General features: G+C 35.0%; 2 protein-coding genes across 3 annotated transcripts in view; one reads left to right on the forward strand and one right to left on the reverse strand.

Annotated features, from left to right (window-relative positions):
• Positions 1 to 12,991, forward strand: part of LOC136203366 (anaphase-promoting complex subunit 5) — a 28,748-nt gene extending 15,757 nt beyond the window's left edge. For both annotated transcript variants that reach the window (XM_065994492.1, XM_065994499.1), the window contains exons 11-20: positions 277 to 354; positions 464 to 726; positions 1,774 to 1,833; positions 1,974 to 2,041; positions 5,903 to 6,008; positions 6,112 to 6,253; positions 8,956 to 9,054; positions 10,050 to 10,314; positions 11,751 to 11,818; positions 12,363 to 12,991. In XM_065994492.1, the coding sequence (XP_065850564.1) occupies positions 277 to 354; positions 464 to 726; positions 1,774 to 1,833; positions 1,974 to 2,041; positions 5,903 to 6,008; positions 6,112 to 6,253; positions 8,956 to 9,054; positions 10,050 to 10,314; positions 11,751 to 11,818; positions 12,363 to 12,527 (1,314 nt within the window). In that variant the 3' untranslated portion in view covers positions 12,528 to 12,991. The remainder of the gene's footprint in view (positions 1 to 276; positions 355 to 463; positions 727 to 1,773; positions 1,834 to 1,973; positions 2,042 to 5,902; positions 6,009 to 6,111; positions 6,254 to 8,955; positions 9,055 to 10,049; positions 10,315 to 11,750; positions 11,819 to 12,362) is intronic.
• Positions 12,992 to 13,370: 379 nt separating this feature from the next.
• On the reverse strand, positions 13,371 to 17,419 carry LOC136203377 (sucrose synthase 5-like). Its single transcript, XM_065994510.1, has 14 exons — positions 16,984 to 17,419; positions 16,716 to 16,908; positions 16,508 to 16,626; positions 16,209 to 16,425; positions 16,028 to 16,123; positions 15,755 to 15,928; positions 15,526 to 15,642; positions 15,277 to 15,443; positions 14,974 to 15,198; positions 14,317 to 14,883; positions 14,094 to 14,232; positions 13,917 to 13,993; positions 13,649 to 13,678; positions 13,371 to 13,566 (listed from the first exon to the last, which is right to left on the reverse strand). The coding sequence occupies exons 1-14, from the start codon at positions 17,379 to 17,381 to the stop codon at positions 13,551 to 13,553; spliced, it is 2,535 nt and encodes an 844-aa protein (XP_065850582.1). The 5' UTR covers positions 17,382 to 17,419; the 3' UTR covers positions 13,371 to 13,550.
• Between the last annotated feature and the right edge of the window lie 2,732 nt (positions 17,420 to 20,151).

A 20,151-nucleotide genomic window follows, 5' to 3' on the forward strand; every position in this document is an offset into this window, starting at 1 on the left:
TAAGTATAGTCTTCCAGGACATCAGAAATTCAGAATATATGACAAGATCTTATTGGTTCTGGGTCCAGTGGAAAATGTTAATGTGAAAGCTACCCTATCCATGCTGCTATGATGCTAAAGTTGACTCAACATAAGTGGAAAGATATTCTTGTTTTCTTCTGAGGAAATTGAGTTAATATGATTAGAGTGTCCAGGCTTGAAATCCAAACATGTATATCCTTAATGTTCTTGTTTGTTATGCGTCATGTGAGTTTGTCATATCAATTTTATGTGCAGCATGTGCAAAGACCTCTGCAATCATTTGGTCCCAAAGCTTCCTTGAAACTTAAAACGTCTCCAATCAATGTTTGCAAGGTACTTACACCCTTCATGATTATTTTTTAAATTACTACGCAAATCAGATAACACTGTCAATTAGTATATTTTCCTTCTCATTTGTACCGTTCCTTTTTCATTAATGTAGGAACTGAGGTTATGTTCTCAGTTGATTAGTGAATTTGCCTCTGAACCCTCCACTGTGACGATTGATGGTGCTTTTAGTACAACTTGGCTTAAAAATTTGACAAATCCAATTGGTTCAATAGTGTTGTCCCAGGAGAATGGATGTGGAGAAAACTCTCTCGCTCTTCAGTGCTGTGTGCAATCAAGTTCAATTCCCAGATCTGTTTTGCAACTATTAGGTTCTTCGTACTTACTTCGTGCCACTGCCTGGGAGATGTATGCCAGGTGATCTTCAAACTGAAAATCGAATGACCTGTTAAAGTCCATTGTTTCTCTTGTACAAATTTGATATTTTATAGGCTTCGTGTAATGTTCTTTGTGAATTAGTCCACCCTTTATTAATTAGCAGTAGCCGCCTCTATTTATTTCCTGAGGACAAAAAAAAAACTGGGAATCAAGGTTCTCTTTCTTAATTTTGAGGTGTTTGATGATGGAAGAATGATAAATCAGCGGTTATAATGATTTTTACGAAGTACCAAGAACGAAAAAATTGGATAACATTTGGTTTTCCCTAGAAACTAGCTAATTTGTCATAGTTAAAATATCACCCATGCTTGTCTAAGGCACTATCAATATTATGTTCAATACTTCAATTTGGTCATTGTAGCAAAGTAGGTTCTATTTATTTCCCAAATGCAAACAATTGGGAATCAAGGTTCTCTATCTTCTTTTGAGGTGTTATATTATGGGCGAATGATAAATCAGCTCTATAATGATTCTTCAGTCCTGTTCTTTTTGTCAACTTAAAAGAATGGAGTATTCAAAACCAAAAATGGGATACCATTTGTTTTCCCTGGAATCAAGATAATTCATTAGAGTTAATATGCCATCTGTGCTTGTCAAGGGCTGTATCAATATTATGTTCAGTACTTCAATTTGTTCTCTTCTTTTATTCTCCATTTTCACTTTATGGGTCTGAATTTAGATGTTTAGCTTAAATCAGAATGATGGGAACAGAATAAAGCCTACTGGCAATTGGATGATGAAATTTTAAAATCGACTTTAGTTCTTCCATTTGGGAATTATTTTTGAAGATTTAGCTCAAGTGATCTTTTCCAATTGTTATTTGCTACTTATTTTGTATGGTGAGATCATTGTCATTGTCATGGTTATTTTATTTTATTTTATTTCTCGTGAGTGGTATAATATGATGCTTTGCTGATTTGAATTCTCACTAATGTAAATACTAGATTCGTCCAACTGGTTTTCACTGTCGTCATAATGGAGTAAATTCAGATAACTGCTTCTTTCTCCTTTTACCTGTTTCAACAGTGCCCCACTTGCCCGAATAAATGCTCTAGTTTATACAACTTGCTTCACTGATAGCTCAAGGTAATTCATCTGTAGTGTAACAAGAATGACTCATCCTTCTTTTTTTTTTTTTAATATATATTTTATGTTCTCTCTGTTCTTTCCCTATTCTGTAGTTCCTTCTGTACTACTCATGCTGTTTTTGTCTTGGTTTTCACAAGTTCATCAGATGCAGCAGTGGTGCATGCAAAGCTCATCCAACATTTAGCAGTCTTTCAAGGATATAAAGGTCTGGTCGAATACTTGGACACTTTACTATGAATTACACCTTCATGTGATTGTTACATTATAGAACACATTGAGCTCTTTTATTTATTTTATTTTTGAGTCATTGAATTTTGGTGCATGCTTGAGTATTCAAAATATGGTGTATCATTATATGTAACTGGTTGTGTAAACGTATGAACCATTTGTTCTCTAAAGTTCAATAGAGTACAATAACAGTGGTTTTTTTAAGTTGAGGTTGAGTTTTTTTAATCCTCTTTTTTTCGTTTAAATTTTATTTATTTGTTTATTCTGTATTTGATATCCCAAGTTTAGATTTACTATGAAATTTGACTCTTCAGGCTATGTTTGATAGGGTTTGATTTCTAGATGCATATGACAGTCTAGGTCTAGAAAGTTTCTATGACAGCTTCAAGAGATTTTGGGTTAGTTGATTCTGTTGAATCTATACATATGTTGAAGAGTATATGTGAAGGCATAGCTAGTGAGAGCACTACTGGAGGTGACATGGAGTTGCATTTAGCAGTTGGTGTACTCGAATTATTAGCCTTAAGCTCATATCATTTTCAAACTGTTACTAACAAATAATATACTCCCTCCGTTTTTTATTATATGACGTTTTAGCTTTTCTAATTTGTTTTTTTTATGTCGTTTTGTATTACCAATGCACTTTTAGAAATATTTTCTCAATTTTTCCCTTATTTATGGTAAGAGAGAGAAGTTAAGTATTAATGCAGATAATCTTAATTAAGCCATAAAAACTAAGAAGAGAGTGAATGTTTGCATAGCAAGTAGAAATTTAGGAGAGAGGTATTAAGGATAAATTAGTCATTTTAATAGTGTAATTCATGTTGCATTGGTTTTAATGAAAAACCTTAAACGATATATAAAAAAGAACGGAGGGAGTAGCACATGATACTCCTTTATATTGCTCGTTTGCTTATATGATGGCATTCTTATAGATGAAAATTGAATTAAGCTAACTAGATGCTAGAGTAATGGAATAGATCTTTGAAGTTTTATGTCTTTTATACTGTAATTAGCGATATTGCAAGTGAAATTATTCCATCTGATTATAGAAAAATTGATTCATAGAAAATGAGTCAAATATATACATGTATGGGGTTCTAACTAATGAAATATAATTTCTTCACAAAAAAAAAAAAACAACTAATGAAAGATAATGGTAAAAAGCATCCTACGGCCCCTGATCTTTTATTTTTTGGTTCATTAAGCCCTTTATCTTTTATTTGGACACATTAAGCCCCTGATCATTTATTTTTGAAATTATAATTTTACAGTTTGAATTAAGGGTTTTATAGTTTCCCTTTAGCCACATTACACATATCAAAAACTGCTTTCAAACTGTTAAAAATACCAATTTCGAACACCTTGTTAACCGAGTTTTATGTTCAAAGCTGACTTTTTGTTCATCAGTGGCTTAGTGTGACAAAAAATTAAAGATCAAGGGCTTAATGCATCTAAATAAAAGATCAAGGGTTTAATGAACCAAAAAATGAAAGATCAGGGGCCTCAATTTATGTATGATCTCCCTTGATTGTATTAAGTTATCTCTCCCCTAATTACTCCTATGATTCCTCCTATATATTAAGTTATCTCTCCCCTAGAGTATAGATATTGTTCAAGCCAACTTGTTACAAATACAATTGACCTGAACCGTTTAAAGCTTGTGTTAAAATAACTCCCTATTGTTCACCAGGCTTGACATATGTTGTAGTCTTGTAGAGATTAGGTTTTGTTTTAGTTTCTCACAAATAGAATACAAGCAATCTCTATATGCTTAGTTTGTTCATGAAAAACGGGATTGGATGCAACATGAAGTGCTGCTTGGTTGTCATACACACTACAACTTAGCTGGAGTTGAGACTTTAAAACTAAGTTCAAATAGGAGATGATACCTCAGAAACAGATTGTGCATATCTCTATACTCAGACTCAGAAGTAAATCTAGACATAGCATGTTGTTGCTTACTTTTCCATGAAACTCCTCCAACAAAACACAATAAGCAGTAGTAGATCTTTGATCAACCTTGGATAGTTGGATCATACCCAATCTACATCTGAGAAACATTCAAAATTTGATTATGCCCATGATTCTTGTAGAGTAAAACTCGTCCAAGAGCTCCTTTTTAGTAGCATAAAAATAAAATCTATTCAAGTGCCGCCCAATGATGAAAGGTGGGGAAAGATATAAACTGACTGGCAACACTAATGGAATATGCCCCATATCAAGTCGAATAATCCATATCGTGTCAACAATCGTGAGTCCGACATTCAAAAATTTGTAGAATGCTTGCAACCATTTACTTCAATTTAGCTGCATAGCTTGGAGTCCTTGGGCTTCTTATGTCGTTTTCTCCACTAAAGCACTATAACTACGATTATGAGGCAAAAACATAAAGTTTAAGGGAAGATTTGGTAAGCAAATGGAGAATGGGGAATGCCCAGTGAAGCCATAGGTCGCACTATTATAACCAAACTTCGAACCAAATCCCATGTCTTTAGCTTCTCTCTTTAAATGCTCCTCAACAAGCTGGATAAGGTTCAGTTCACCACATTGGAATTAGGAATGGGTTGCCGCTGCAATTCTAATCTCCAATAGGAATCGGTTGCAGCAAGCCAAATCCAAATCTAAATTGGTAATTAGATTTATTTTCAATTAAGATTTTTTTTTTTATTTTTTTATCTTTTCATTTTTGGTTTAGGACTATCTAAGCCTATAAATACCTTAGAGTTGTATTAGTTTTTCAGACTTCGATAATTAATCAATAAAATTCTGTTGAGATTTCCCCCTCTCAACTCTCTTGATTTTTGTCCAAGTGGTTTCTAGATTAGATTTGTTCTAGTGTTTGCTATTTCTTTTTGTTGGATCTTTTATTAAACTCCCGCCACGCACCCGCTGTATCAGTGCCTTGGTAAGAAACAATAGTATGCGGTCATTATTATTTCTCGAGACACCAAGGTGCTTTGTCATTTTTAGAAAACTTTGTTTGGCTTTGCTTGATTTTCTTTCAAGTTTATCACTGCCATAATGCCATTCACCTATAAACTGATGGTGAACTGGACCTTTGGCAATTTGTTGAGGAGCATTTGTAGACCAAGCCCAAGACATGGGATTTTGCTGTGTCCAAAGCAGATTTTGCCTATAATAGTGCCATCCATAGCTCCACTAGATGTTTTGGCTCTCCGTTTCGCAAATCATGTACCAAATGTTATATATATATATATATATATATATATAATGTCGTGTGTTTCCTTGAGCATGGTGGTTATTGTCATTCAACTGAGACAATAGTTCAAGAAGTATAAGCTGAGCGTGATGTGAGACTGAAACTTGAGAAAAAGAATGCAGAATGAAGAAAATGTTTGACAAGCACTCTTGGTAACAACTTCTGAAGTTGTGGATGAAGTTTGGTGTACTTGAATTAGAGAATGCCCTTGAATGGTATGCAACATGTGAAGGTGCTATATTAACATTGGAAACAAGACTATTCTTCATGAGAGGGATCAGTTTTACCAACGCATATACGATATCACACATTCGTTATTTATAATCCTACTTCATTTGATTGGTACAATAAAATTTCATTTCTGATGAAATGAAAACAATTTCGAAAGTTTTACTTCATTTTTCCTTATTATTCTTTTCACTTGATGCAGATATTTTGCCTTATTCAGTTTGAGGTGAATTGTATTGCAAAACACCTTAACTTCACACATGTACACCTCAAAGAAATTCCCAATATTTGTTATCATACAGACTAGAACTTTATGGATAAGAGTCCTAATATTCTTCAAAAGGCATGGTTTTTTGCTTACTCTTCCAAATTTCTGTATATCTTCAGAGGCTTTTGCTGCCCTTAAAGTAGCAGAAGGGAAGTTTTTCTCTGTCTCAAGATCAGTAATTTTACTACTAAAACTTCAGCTGCTTCATGAACGTGCTTTACATAGGTGAGCTATTGAATTTGATATTTTATAATTCTAAAAATTTATTTTTGGTGTATTCCATCTTATTTTTCCTCTTCAATAAAGTTAGATTTACTTCATTATTCAGGGGGCATCTGAAACTAGCACAAGAAATATGCGATGAACTTGGAGTCTTGGCATCACCTGTCACTGGTGTGGACATGGAGTTAAAAAGAGTTGCAAGCCTTCGTCGTGCTCGCACACTGCTTGCAGCAAAACAATACAGCGAGGTTTGATTATTAGTTTTTACTGAACTCCCTTTAATTTTTTTTGTTCTCACTTTCAAACACTGGGAAGTTTTCCATTTCCTTGAAAATGAAAAACCCCATTATATTATTGTATGTACTAGAACTCTTCAGTCTGTCATTGTTCCTAGAGTATTAATTTGATGATTTAGCCTGTCAAAACAAAGCACATAGTCATTTGCTTCTCCTTCTTGCTTTGTTGTTCTTCTCATTTCAGTCCTCTGCATATGTGGATCTGCAAGGACAGCTGAGCACATGATAGGACATTTGTTTTAAATCAAAGTTTTTTTTATTTTTTTTTTTATTTTTATGATAGGTAGATGGTGTGTAAACTCTGCCAATTGATACTCTTGTTCTTCTAATTTAGATTTTTGAATTACATTTGTTACTGCTTGTATTGCCTGTAAGTCAGAAAAAGTGTAGTCAAAAGGTGCTTCAGGTGCATGCCTAGGCACAAACAACGAGCACCTCAGAGGTGAGGGGAGCCTTCAAAGAGGTGCTGGCCTGGTAAAGAAGGCCAGGTGCAAAAGGCAATTTGTGGGTTGTTTTCTTTTGTTTGTTCTTGTTACGCAGTAAGGCAATGTAATAAATGTAAGCATGCCTAAGGCTGCTATGACAGCTAGATGGCTTCTAGTAGGGTCTAGTGGGGCTGCTATGTTTGTTTAATTGTAGGAGTAACTTAGGGAGAACCTTGTATAAATATGTGTATTCACCTTAAGTTTAAGATATTCATGTAGACTCTTAATCTACATGGTATCTCATGGATTTCTCTATATTTCCATGGTTTTATAACATGGTATCAGAGCCTAGTTTGGCTTCAATTTCTGCCCTTGTGTGCAGAATTTCTGGGTTCCTTGTTTTGGCTTCTGTTCTAGGTTTCTAGATTAAGATTCCAGAATTTGTTTTCTGCCCTTGAGTGCAGAAATTGTGGGTTTATATTTTTGGACTGCTTCTTTCAGCTTCAGTGTCTGCCCTTGTGAGCAGATTGTTTGGACCTAGGGTTCCAAGTCTCAGCTCTTCTTTCATAGCCGCCTCTCTGTTTACGACCTGCCTGTCCGGTTAGTTTTCCGGTGAATCTCCTTTTGTGTTGATGTTGCTGGCAGACTCTTGCAGCGATGTTTCAAATGGGTTATGCTTCTCCATTTCTGATGAGGATTAATGTTCGGGTGTCTCGTCGTCTACTTTCTGCCTGACAGATTTGTTCTTCTGAGTTGCATCTCCCTCATTATTTTTTTATATTCTAAAGTATCTTAAGTTTTTTCTCTTCAGTTGTATTGTTTTTAAGGCTATTTTATCTGTATCTATAGCAAGCTGAGCATGATTAAAATTCACGCTTCAGCTTGAGGGGAGTGTTACACAATAAGTCAATGTAATAAATGTAAGCGTGCCTAAGGCTTCTATGACAGCTAGATGGCTTCTAGTAGGGTCTAGTGAGGTTGCTATGTTTGTTTAATTGTAGGAATAACTTAGGGAGAACCTTGTATAAATATGTGTATTCATCTTAAGTTTAATATATTCATGTAGACTCTTAATCTGCATGGTAACCCATGGATTTCTCTATATTTCCATGGTTTTATAACAGTTCTTTCTGTTTACTACTTTAACATGATCTGTTTTCCTTTTCTAAGTGATTTGGGTGTACTAAAAGTGTATTTAGTTTAGGAATTGGATCAGTTGTATTTAAGTGGTTAGATGCCTTGCTTTTTTTCGGGATATGTTTACATTAAATGGCTACTTAAGAGAATACCTTAGGAATTAATTTAAAGTGTTTTAGGAAGTTCAAAATTCTTGTTTAGGAAGACAAACTATTTTTTGGAGTTTTTTAAAACAGGTTCATTAAAAACTTATTTAGGAAGACCAGAAGTCTTTTTGGGTTCTTAAAACACGGTTTAACATTAAAAATTCTATTGCAGCCTACTTATATTAAATTAAAATTAAAATTTAAATAATGCTAGTCAGCAGCCTGTTCAAGTTAAATTAAATAAGTAATTTCCTATTGATTATTAATATGCTGTAGGCTGTAGCAGCATGCTACTTTGTTTGCTAACAATTTTTAATTTCCTATTCATTTTTAAAATATATAATAGCAGTATGATTCTTTGTCTGAGTTTCTAATTCATGCGCTTCAATTTGTTTTATGCCTTGAGTCTAAGGGCGTACAAGGATCTATAGTGCTTTTAACTGCCTTGGTTGGGGGAGCCAATTTAGGTTAAGATTGGGTCCTGCAGTTTTGATTCAAGGATAGTATGCATAATTTGCACGTCTGATTGCACTACATATTCATTCTGGATGCACACGGAAATGTGGACTTCATATTTTCTTTGACATGATAAGTGTAGATAGTAACAGAGTTAGAATTCTTTTCTGGTATTTTTTGAATGCAAAAGTTCTCTAATCCACTGTGTACATGTACTGTCTTCTAAATTTAGACCACTCAATACAACTTTATTTATTACAAGCTCATTAAACTTGATGGATGGCATCAATGAGAATATATCTGCCATTCTAATCTTGTTAGATTTAGCATGCTGTTGGGTACAATATGTTTCTCACTTAAATTTCCTTTTTTTTTTTTTTTTTTTTTTTTCTCCTGAGAAGAGCTTTTGTTTGTTTCTCCTTACTGTCAGTTTTAATATGCTTCTTTTTCCAAAGGCTTATACCCATTATGATACGGTTTTCTACCACAGGCTGCAGCTGTTGCACATTCACTCTTTTGCATGTGTTACAAATTCAATATGCAGGTTGAGAATGCCACCGTTCTTCTTCTGCTTGCTGAAATTCACAAGGTATGCTGGAGCATTTGCCCAATATTGATGTGAGATTTAAGCTAAGATGTTACATGTTGAACATCATTAAATGCACTGCAAACCTATTGGTAGTTATGTGCGAGTTTTGAATCATATAATTGCATGCATGCTTCACAAAATATCACAAGGGTGAAAAGAAAATATTAGATGGAGAACTTGCTCATGTAAGTATTTTCTGAAATGGAGGCTAATAATACAGTTCCATGACTCTAGCCTGGACAATTTTCTTCTGAAGTTCCATTCTTCTGAGTCTTGGTTGGTATTTGAATTCATTAGTGCACTTTCATTTGGCAAGTTAACTTTTCTTCTATTAATTTAAATTAGACTTTATTAAGCCATGGAAAGAGCTCTTTTTAATCAATCAGGTTAGGATTTTCAGAACTTGAGAAATAAGGATTTGAAATTACTGTAGATGTAGCTTATCCTCCTATGATTAAGGGAGAATTTGAGACAACAAATTAACTTCTAGCCTCACAGTACCAGTATCTAGTTACTCCAATGTAAAAAAGACTTTTCTATGACTAGAATTGCACCATACAGCTCAAAAAAAGTCTTAATTGCTGGAATTTCATCGATAGAAACGAACAATAATGTTTCCCAAGCATGAGCATTAATAGGCAGAAAAATCTAACCTATTCCTTGATCTACCTAGATGCCAAAATCCATAATAAACTTTGTTCCTCCTAAGCAAAGACTCCTTGTTGAATCAACTGCTAAGAAAATTTAAGGCTCAATACAACTTGTACAGTCTCTGCATAATTTGGCAAAAAGTACAGTGCCCTTATTCCTAGTAATAATTGTAAACTGACCACTATAAAAGTGTCTGCTGTACATTTGTTTTTACCAGGTGCCTTCTTTCATCAATTATTTCTTCATAAAGTCCATCTTTGTTATTCCTTGGTGCAGTATATTTATTTTGCACTCATGTATTGAGGTGCTGTGATATTAAAACTTCCATTTTGTGTTGCGAACAGAAATCGGGAAATGCTGTTTTAGGGCTTCCATATGCATTGGCTAGCCTCTCATTTTGCCAATCTTTTAACTTGGATCTCCTCAAGGCATCAGCTACTCTCACTCTGGCTGAGTTGTGGCTCTTGCAGGGATCAAATCATGCAAAGAGGGCCTTAGTTCTTGTACATGGGGTACTTCCAATGGTTCTCGGCAATGGAGGTCTGGAGTTGCGAGCAAGGGCTCACATTGCTGAGGCAAAATGCTATCTTTCGGATCCAAGTTATTCAGGTTCTCTCTCCCCTTTTTATTTAATGCACCATTGAGTCTCAACAGATGATAAAACTTGATCATCATAGAGGCCTCAGTGTTGTTACATTTCTGAGAGGGCCTGAGTCTATTCCATCTTGGCTTGTAAGGGTGCTGGCATAGTTGGCAAATCGAGATTCTAACGGGAATCAAAATCCTCATTTTGTGAATTGAATCGTAAGATTCGGTTCAAATTCATAATGTTGTAAAAAATATAATATATATCACCTTCATGAACAATTTCATATTACATAAATAATTTAATATGATTTATGAAACTATTAAAATACTAAAACTCAATTAAAATAGATTTTATGTATGTATTGATGATTTGGAGATTTTGAATCTGCAAAGTTTCTTACTTTTGTATCAGTATCCATTAGTATCTACTCCCTCCATTCTCAAATAAGTGTCGTTTTAGAGTTTTTCACACAAATTAAGAAACACAATTAATATGCACTTAAATTAATAAATTTACATTGATTAACTAAATAAAACTTCTCTCTCCTACAATGGTTGGAGAAAAAACTTTGAAAACTTAAAAAATACATAAATCAAGACAAAATTTAAATGCTTAGTCCAAAAAGCTATACTAAATTTTATTGAAAAACGAAAACGACACTTAAAAAAGAACAAAAACAATTATCTAAAACGACACTTATTTGAGAATGGAGGGAGTATTATCTTTTAAATTGAAATGTTCACATGTTGAAATATTCCCACAATCTTTATCAGATTCTATAATTTGGTTTTGTTAATTGTTATTTGGTTTGATTGAGTTAATTTAATTTTGCTGTTAATTTTTCGTTACAATCAGTTGATGAGTTGCAAGAGAGAGAGGAGAGAGATGTTAAATATTCTAATTAATAAAGAAGGATAGTGTAATTTCCTTTGCCACTAATGGTAAAAAGCTAAAAATAGATAGAAGGGCCAAATCGTTGACAGTGAAAAACATTAGGGACCTCATGATGTGTTTTTGAAAATATAAGGAGTAAACAATGTGTTAGGTCAGAATATATTGACTAATAAATTATTTAACCTATTATTTATGGAGTTCAATTATTTACGAGTCTTATTATTTAATAGTTAATTATTTAGGAGCTTTACTACTTAGACATTTTTCTAAATAAGAATTCTTGCGCATTTAGGATTCTTGTCTATTTAAGCGCTAGGATCAAATTAAATAAAATTCATTGTGAATTTTAGTCAATTAAGAATTAGGGGAGTTACGGTGATCTCTTACAAATCACCATTGAGTTTAAAAGATAGGCCCTTGTGACGAGATCCTATTTGCAGGGGCCCTTAACATGTGTACTCAATTTGTTTTTTGTTTTTTTTTTTGTTTTTTTGTTTTTCAACGTTTTGATATAATCGAATTGCTTATATTCTTATATATGTTTATGGGTTTATCTCTGTAGTTTCCAAAGATCCTGAGGTTGTACTCGATCCTTTGAAGCAAGCTTCAGATGAGCTTCAGATATTGGAGGTGAGTTGCAGTTTGAGTGAACAGATGTTAATTCTGTAATAAACTTAGCACTGTTTCTTATTTTTCATAATATTTTTGACAAAATTGATGGGCCATCAAGTTTTCTGAACTTCTGAATTCAGATATGTAACATTGCATGCCATGGGTAACCCTTCAACAATTAAGTTCATCATTTTGGTTACCTAGAATGCTAATTGTCAACTTCGGTAAGTAGATAAAAGCAACGTTGAAGTTTTAAAAAGAAGGGAAAAGGGTAGAATTTTATTTAGTTTGACCATTAATATTTTCTCTGATTCTCATGGTGACTTGCTAATGACTCTTCATTGGCGAGTTTTTTATGTTGATAACATGTGCTAAATTTTAGAATTAATCTTCTGATATTGATAAGAAATCAGGTTTATATGGTTTGTGCTTTTATGGTGTGAAGTTGTCTCTTGCTTTCCAATGTACTCTTGTTTGCTTGAGGTTTTTGTAGATGTTTCCATTTTTGTTTAGGTGTTTTTTCTGCTTTCATTGACAAAGATGCATTACTTGTGCTGCACAGTATCATGAATTGGCTGCGGAGACTTTCTACTTAATGGCCATAGTATTTGACAAATTGGGGAAAATAAATGAAAGGGAAGAAGCTGCAGCTTCGTTCAAGAAACACATTACAGCTCTTGAGAATCCTGAGGATGAGGATGATCCTTGGATAAATTTATCACGATAATACGACTTCTATATTATGTAAATTATGTGTTTTGACTTACTTGATACAGTTGGCTTGTACTTTATATATTCTCCCGTTAGAATGCATCTTATACCCATCTTGCTTGCCATTTTGAAAAAAAAAAAAAAAACAGAAGAAAGTGGAGTGGGGGAGGGGATGGGGTTTTGTATCTACGTAATGTCCTTTATGGGCATTCACCTGTCGGTAGGTATAATACCTGGTGTGACACCATTTATAATTTGTCTGCTACTTCATTTGGGGCTTCTCTAGGTACTATTTTAACATCAAAATTTAGTTTTGTAATAGTTATTCTACACCTAAATTCTAGATAATAGTATTAGATTTTTAGAAGCTAGACATAAATTTTCAGTTCCAATTTGCATCATATATGGATGTTATTTTATATGATTGTATGATAACAAATTAAACGTGATTTGAAACTTCCAGTGTGAAAGCAAGGTCATTATTCATTTTTACACTTTTAGGTGAGTATTTGTGCTGCCTTGTTTACACTTTTAGGCTCTAAACGGCCTGAATATGGCTGGGTTAAGAATGCTTTTATGTGCTTTGTCGTAGAATCTGAACAATAGGGTTTTTGAGATATTTTCTTCAAATTGTTTGTTGAAGGGATCGCGCTAATGCATAAGAAGTATTTAGATATTGGCCCTCTTTCTTCTCATAAAAAGGAATTAGTTTACAGAGGAATGAAATAATGGATGACGTGCAAGTATGAATAATTTGTTTGCAAGTTACAGTTTGTATCCTCTGAGTCAATTTAGAGAAGACTTGTGATAAAAGAAATGATTGAGGCAGAAACTTTGGGAGTTTGAAAGAACGCTTCACTTTTCAAATGAAAATTAATATCATGCGGAGTTTTATTGAAAGTATTGCAACACCAGTTGCTTATTTTTCAGTAATTTACAGATATAGTTGCTTCTTTGAATGCAAAAGAACAAAGACAGAAAAGATAGTTGAGGGAACGCATCAATTCGGGTGAGTATTTGTGCTGCCTTGTATACACTTTTAGGCTCCAAGCAACCTGAATATAGTTGGGTTAAGAATGCTTTTATTTGCTGCTTTGGATAATCCGAACAATAGAGTTTTTGAGATTCTATGCTTACCTTTGCAATCGGGATTGACTACGTCTAGTGCTGCATAAACAGAAAAATACATAAATCATTCGGTTGCATAAAACTAAAGGTACTAAGGAGACAACTTTAAGTAGCATTCAATTCTTTAAGCTTTTGTTTCTTGGTTATCAGTTTTGTCAAGGAAAATTTGTGGTTACAACATGCAGAAATGTCCTCGTAGACATGTATTCTTGAAACTCCATAGATGATTTTGAACTAGAATGATAATTATCTGGAAACAGTGATTTAAATAACTTGCCTTGGTGGCTCTTTGTTTACTGGCTTAGACTCTGCTTGTTGCTGAGGTTCTTCGCTTGGGATAGGGACATTCTTCACCTGAAGAAGTGACATTAAAACGAAGTTCAAATTCAGGAAATCCATTGTTATCAATTGTCATTAGCACTCGGTAGCTTATTTCGTTCAATTAAACACATGCCTGTCTTTTGAGTTGGAGATTGTAGAACATTTGGATGTATCTTTGTTTTGCTTGTTTCTGTTCTTTATTAAGCTGCCGCCAGAATGTATAGATGCAACCCATATTCAACACCTTATTTGCATAGATCTTCCATGTGTAGCTGCAAAACCAAGTAGATAATGTTTCCACAAGTAAATAAAGGTAGTGTAGCAGTTGATGATGTTGATGAAATGAGTGTATATACCATTCATTTATGCGTTTTAACCCATCTTCTGAAAACTTGTTCCAGTATCCTGCATCTACCTTACTCTTCTCGAAGAAGTCAGCAATTTTGTTGCTCGTCTCATCTCCATTGTTGGGGTCGATAAGGAAGCCTGAGACCCCATCGACAATGATTTCAGCTGGGCCTCCTTGATTGGTAGCAAAGGTTGGTAATCCACAGTTCATTGCCTCGATTACTGTTAGTCCAAATGCTTCATAAAGAGCTGGCTGCGCAAAAGCTCCTTTTGTGTCGGCAATGCAGCGATACAGTTCGCTGTTCCGTTGCCTATCTGTCTGTGCTGCTATCCATCTGAACTGACCCTTGAGTTGATGCTTTTCTACCAATGCATGCATTTTCTTGATTTCAGCCATTTCTTCTCTATCTTTTGATTTTGAAGGATCAAAAAATGCCCCAACTATGACAAGATTAGCCAAATTCCTCAGCCTCTTGTTCTTGCCGTACCACTCCGTTAGTCCAGTGAGATTCTTAACTACATCAAGCCTTGCCATTGAGAAGATTATAGGTTTCTTCTTGTCTGATAGGTACCCGCTGTTGATTAAACACATTGAGAATAAGGTGATGATAGGTCATTTTAAATGGTTTCGAAATTCAATTAAATGATTTAGGATGAAGACATACATATGTTCTTCATTCTCCTCTTTGCTGTACAATAGTTCTTCGATGGCAGGATGGAATTGTGTGAATCTCTTCTGTTTTTCAGTGTTGGGGAAATAGACAGATTGGTCAGCTCCAGGTGCAGCTATATTGAATTTCGGATCAAAAACATTAATGCCAGAAACAATTCTGCAGAGCCCTGGTAGTGTGAATGCAGTATGGCTCTCATACTGCCCTGGTCGTTCTTTGCTGCAAACAGTTCATTTTCGTTTTCAAAAAGACATTACATCATGAGCGGATTACAAACAAAGGTGGATAATTTCGAACCTTCCTGCAATCTCCTGGTACGTGCTTGCTATGATGAAATCTGCTGCATTCATTGAAATAGTATCGGCTATGAATTGGCATGAGAAGTGATACTTGGGTTCTAATTCCTTCCACTTAATGTCTGAATCCTCATACTTTGTCTTCTCCAAAGCATGGGCGATAGTTGCCTAATTTCAGAACATCCTGAGTTAATACCTACTTGTGTTAATGGTTAAGTAGGAAGATTATAAGAAGCCACAAGCAAGAAACCTGAGTTATCCCAAGTTTGTTAGCTAAGAGAGTTGCAGCTAAATTCCCATCAGTATAGTTTCCTATGATGAGATTCGGTTTTCCATCCATTAGATCAAGTACCTTGACTGCAACATCCTGAAGATTCAAAAGAGAAACAAAAGTGAATAGCATGTACTTCCCCTAGGAAAATCCATGAAAGGAAGTTAAACTGATTTAAACATTCAAATTTCAGAGATTAGGAAAATGCCTGAGTGAACTTCTCAAGATAAGGATACACATCGAAACGCGAAACCCACTGCCGGAGGACCTTATCTCCGACAGTAAATGGAACTCGGAGGATGTTGGAGTGCTTTGTGCCATTAATTGGTTCCAGTTCCTGGTTGCACTTAGTTCCACGAGCATCAGGAATTAGTCTTGTGACCTGTTCAAACATCAAACAAGAAAATCATCTACTTGTTAGTCTTGTTCAACTTGAATAGCCTAATCAGAAAGTTCATTTCTACTAAAATTGTTTACTTACAACTAGAATCTGAGGTTTTACATTAAGACCTTGTTGCTTAATCCTGAGAAGCAACTCATCCTCCAATGCTTTCACTTGGTCCAGAATGTACACTACCTGTTTACAGCATAACCTTATACTCTTTGCCTTAGAAACAGTAGAATGCTTTTTTTTTTTTTTTTGAAGGAAGTTGAAGTAATACCTGACCACCAGTATCAGGCAAGCCAAGAACATTTGCTTGTCCAAAATAACCATGCGGAGAGAATATTACAATATTAAATATTGTTGGCAATTTGCTGAACAATTTTTCCATGTTCACCGGATCCGGTGCTTGCAGTACTTCTGAAAGTGATCTCATTGTCTCCTTCACTCTCTCTGCTGTATCACCCCAACCCTTCTCAAAGCCCCATTCTTTGAAGCTGCAAAATTAGCAAAAAAATTTAAAATAAAATAGGCACAGTAGGCAACTTCCATTGGAGAGTCAAAGAGAATTGAATTGACCTAAGCTCAAAATTTGGAAAAGGGGTGTCTTTTGCAAGTCCTGACAAGTATACTTCAGCAACAATCAGTGCCATCTGAAGCTTTGTAACGGTATTGAGGCTCTCGTTGATCATAAGTTTCTACACCAAAAAGAAATTAGATTGATGTTATTTTTTTCTTAGAGAAGGTATCCATTTGTGAAAATATATAAATTGGATTAGTTAGTTACTTCGCCTTGATGGTTGAGTGAGAGCAAGTAATCCAGTAAAGGCTGAGCATTCTGGGGCTTTCCACTTAACTTTGAAGTTGTGAACTTGGAAACAAAGTTAACTCCGTTGCCGATTGAAGAAGACAATGTCAGGCGAGGCATAGAGAAATCAAATGCTCCAAAATCCACTTCTAATGCGTTTACATCTTCTGCCCTGAAAATTGGATTCTTTAATAAATAAATCATATACGAATTAAGTTGAGTGAAATAGAGAGAAAAGGGTATGTACCAGTTGTGGTCAAAAATGATTTCTTTGAATTTCAAATACTCAGCTGCAGTGATTCCAACAACTGTGAGATCAGCAGAGTTAACCTTGACAAATTCCCAGAAACCGGGACTTGGTCTTATGGCAAATGCTACGTATGGGGGGTTAACAACTGCTTCCTGAGTAGAATACCAAATGTCTCCAAGTAAACCTTGCAAGACTTTGGTTCTCTCAATGGTTGAGTCATCAATGACATTGTCCATTTCATCAAGTAGATTTTGAAGTTTCATAATCCTTCTACCTTTCTCAACATATTTAGCAAAGCATTTCTTCATATGATATCTGCTTTGCTTCAACGCCTCTGGCATGTTATCTGTTATGGAGTTTGACCTCTTTAAGCTTGGACCTGAATTCGAACCCATTTCTTAATCTTATGTTCATCTTCCAACATTTTCTTCATTTTATACACTCATAACAGAAATTAAGAGAATATAAAGATTCTTGTTTTGAAACAAAAGACATAAAAGTATTATTCTTTTCTTTTCGTGTTTGTAACAAACTAATCAAGAAACCTAATTAACCTACTTTTTATGCTCACACGCCAACTCTTTCTTTGTCTTTAATGATAACAGAACAGGTATCTTTTTTCTATTAGCTATCAAGATTTCAAAAATCTAAGTTAACCTTTTCTTTTAACATTTGTTCAAGTAATACTATTTTTCCTAAAGACTACAGTGTCCAGGATTCAAGATTTCTATCGCTAGTGTCCATTTAGTTTTATTGGTTGCCTTACTCCTACCTTTTTCCTGGAGTAGTTTCTTTCTTTGGATATGCATATAACTAAAAGAGGATTAGTCTGAGTAAGTGATATATCTGCTTAAACTTGATCCTTGATTCTAGAAATTCTTCAACTACTGAAAATCTGAGAAAAGAACTTCAAAATTCAATTGAATAGTTAGATATTTTTCTTTAGGATCAGACCGATTGTACCATTGATATATTAACGTTAAGGTGCACATCACTACAAAAGGTTTAATACATTATTTGCCCCTGAACTTGTCCAAAAAACTTAATTGGCCCTCTGAATTTTCAAAGTGTCTTGATATCCCCTCAACTTGCATAATATGTGTAGTTAGACACCTGAACTTGCATAAAATGTAATCAATTGATCATTCGGTTGCAAAAAAGTAAGTTAAAAGAGGAAAAATTATTCTTAAAAAAAAACGACCAAAATCAGGGTATGTGGTTCTAATATTAGAGAAGATAAGTTTTATAGTTGAGCAAGTAATAACTTCATTTTTAATCTCCTTTTGAATTATGTAATAATATTCTAAGATCTTTTGAATTATGTAATAATATTCTAAGATGCGTGGAATCACATATCTCATCTGCATTGTGATTGTGAAAGCGTTTCTTCTTGCTTTCTTCTTGCATTATATTGACTGGTGATGAAACTTAGAGAACTTGATTCGAGACCGTGCATATTGAATCAATCTTTGAATAGAAGATCAAATCGGCTCTATTATTGAAATCTTAATAATCTCTTCACCGACTGTTAGAAAAAATATATATTTTATTATTTTTTTTATCAACTTGAGATTTAAATATATATCAGATAAATGAAGTTTAGAATAATTTGTATGGCAATGTATTCTATGTCATGAGATCTTTTTAAAAGTATATTATAAGCTTAAAACAGACAAATGATGAATGAGAAATTGATGTTCAAATTGAATCACTTGGAATTATCTACTAAATTGGATATATATACAGATGGAGTTTGATCTCTGTCCAGGCAGATATAACCGAATGATTGACGAATGATGGTAGGGTTCTGCTCGCTGTGTCGGCCAGTTGGATTCCAAGCAACGGGGCTAGTCTTTCGGAAAATTTTCAAGCGATCGAAGGGGGCTAAGTCGCAGCATGTGAGCTTTTCACATTCCAAATTTAACGTAATTGGCGGACTGTCAGATAAGTTGTCGGAGTGAAGGCGGGGCGCAATATGATTGGTGCGGTTGGTACGGGGAGTGTTGAGGTTGAGCTCTGCCTCTGCGAATCCCCTTGAGTCTTGAGGAACTCCCATATTTTAGCGTTCTCCTCCTGTAGAGCATGTTGCTGCTCGATGATCTTTATTTGTGCACAGTGTGTACCATTTGAGTCGTTTGGAAGCTTCTAATGATGCTGACTAGCTGCGTGGAGGTGCCCACTGCTTCCTCATCGGGCTCGACCTCTGTAAGCAGGGGGCCAAGTTTAGTGGCATCCCGATGGGACTCAAAGAGGGCTCTTCACGCCTGGAGCCAGATGCCCCGGTGGCTGCGACAAGCATCTCCTTGACAAGAGTAGGGGTAGGGTAGCCTGATGGTCAGTCATACTTGATCGAGAGGAAAAGAAAGTCGCTTCCTCTCCACATTCACCGCACCAAATAATGGAGGCGTTGGACTTTCAATGTTGCCTCCTGTGCTGGGATCGGTCCGTGAGAACAATTATGTATCAAATATTTCAAGGTGTGTTAATCTAAAAGAGCGGAAAATAAGTGGATTAAAAAGTCATGATTGTCATGTTCTTTTGCAAGATCTCCTTCCAGTAGCTTTGTGTGCATCTAGTCCATCTAAACAAGTGACGACTATTGTAATAGATATTGCAACATTTTTCAAAGCGATTTGCTCGAAGGTGATTGATGTCAAAGAGCTTGATAAAATTCAAGAGGGTATTGTGGTAACATTATGCAATATGGAAAAAATATTTCTACTATCATTTTTCACTATAATGCCTCATTTGATGGTTCACTTGAAATTAGGTGGCCCAGTCCAATACAGATGGATGTTTCCATTAGAGAGGTATGCATTTTCTTTTTTATTTACATACTTCAGTCTTGGTGTTTCTTTTTTACATACATCATTATTCTTTTTGGTGAAGGGGTTTTGTTGATATGAAATCTGCTGTTCGAAATAAGGCACATCCAGAAGGATCGATTGCTGAATGCTATATAGCGGAAGAGTGCTTGACATTTTGTTCAAGATACCTAGAGGGAGTGGGGACTAGATTTAATCGCCCCTTACGGAATCCTGATCCACCGTTGAGTGAAAAAGTTAGGTATCTATTTTCAAGCGAGGGTCAGACCATTGGAAAAGAAGAAGATGTCATCTTAGATGATTTGTCTTTAATTCAAGCGCATTGTTATGTGCTACGTCA

Source organism: Euphorbia lathyris, chromosome 1, assembly GCF_963576675.1.
Source record: "Euphorbia lathyris chromosome 1, ddEupLath1.1, whole genome shotgun sequence".
NCBI lineage: Eukaryota > Viridiplantae > Streptophyta > Magnoliopsida > Malpighiales > Euphorbiaceae > Euphorbia > Euphorbia lathyris.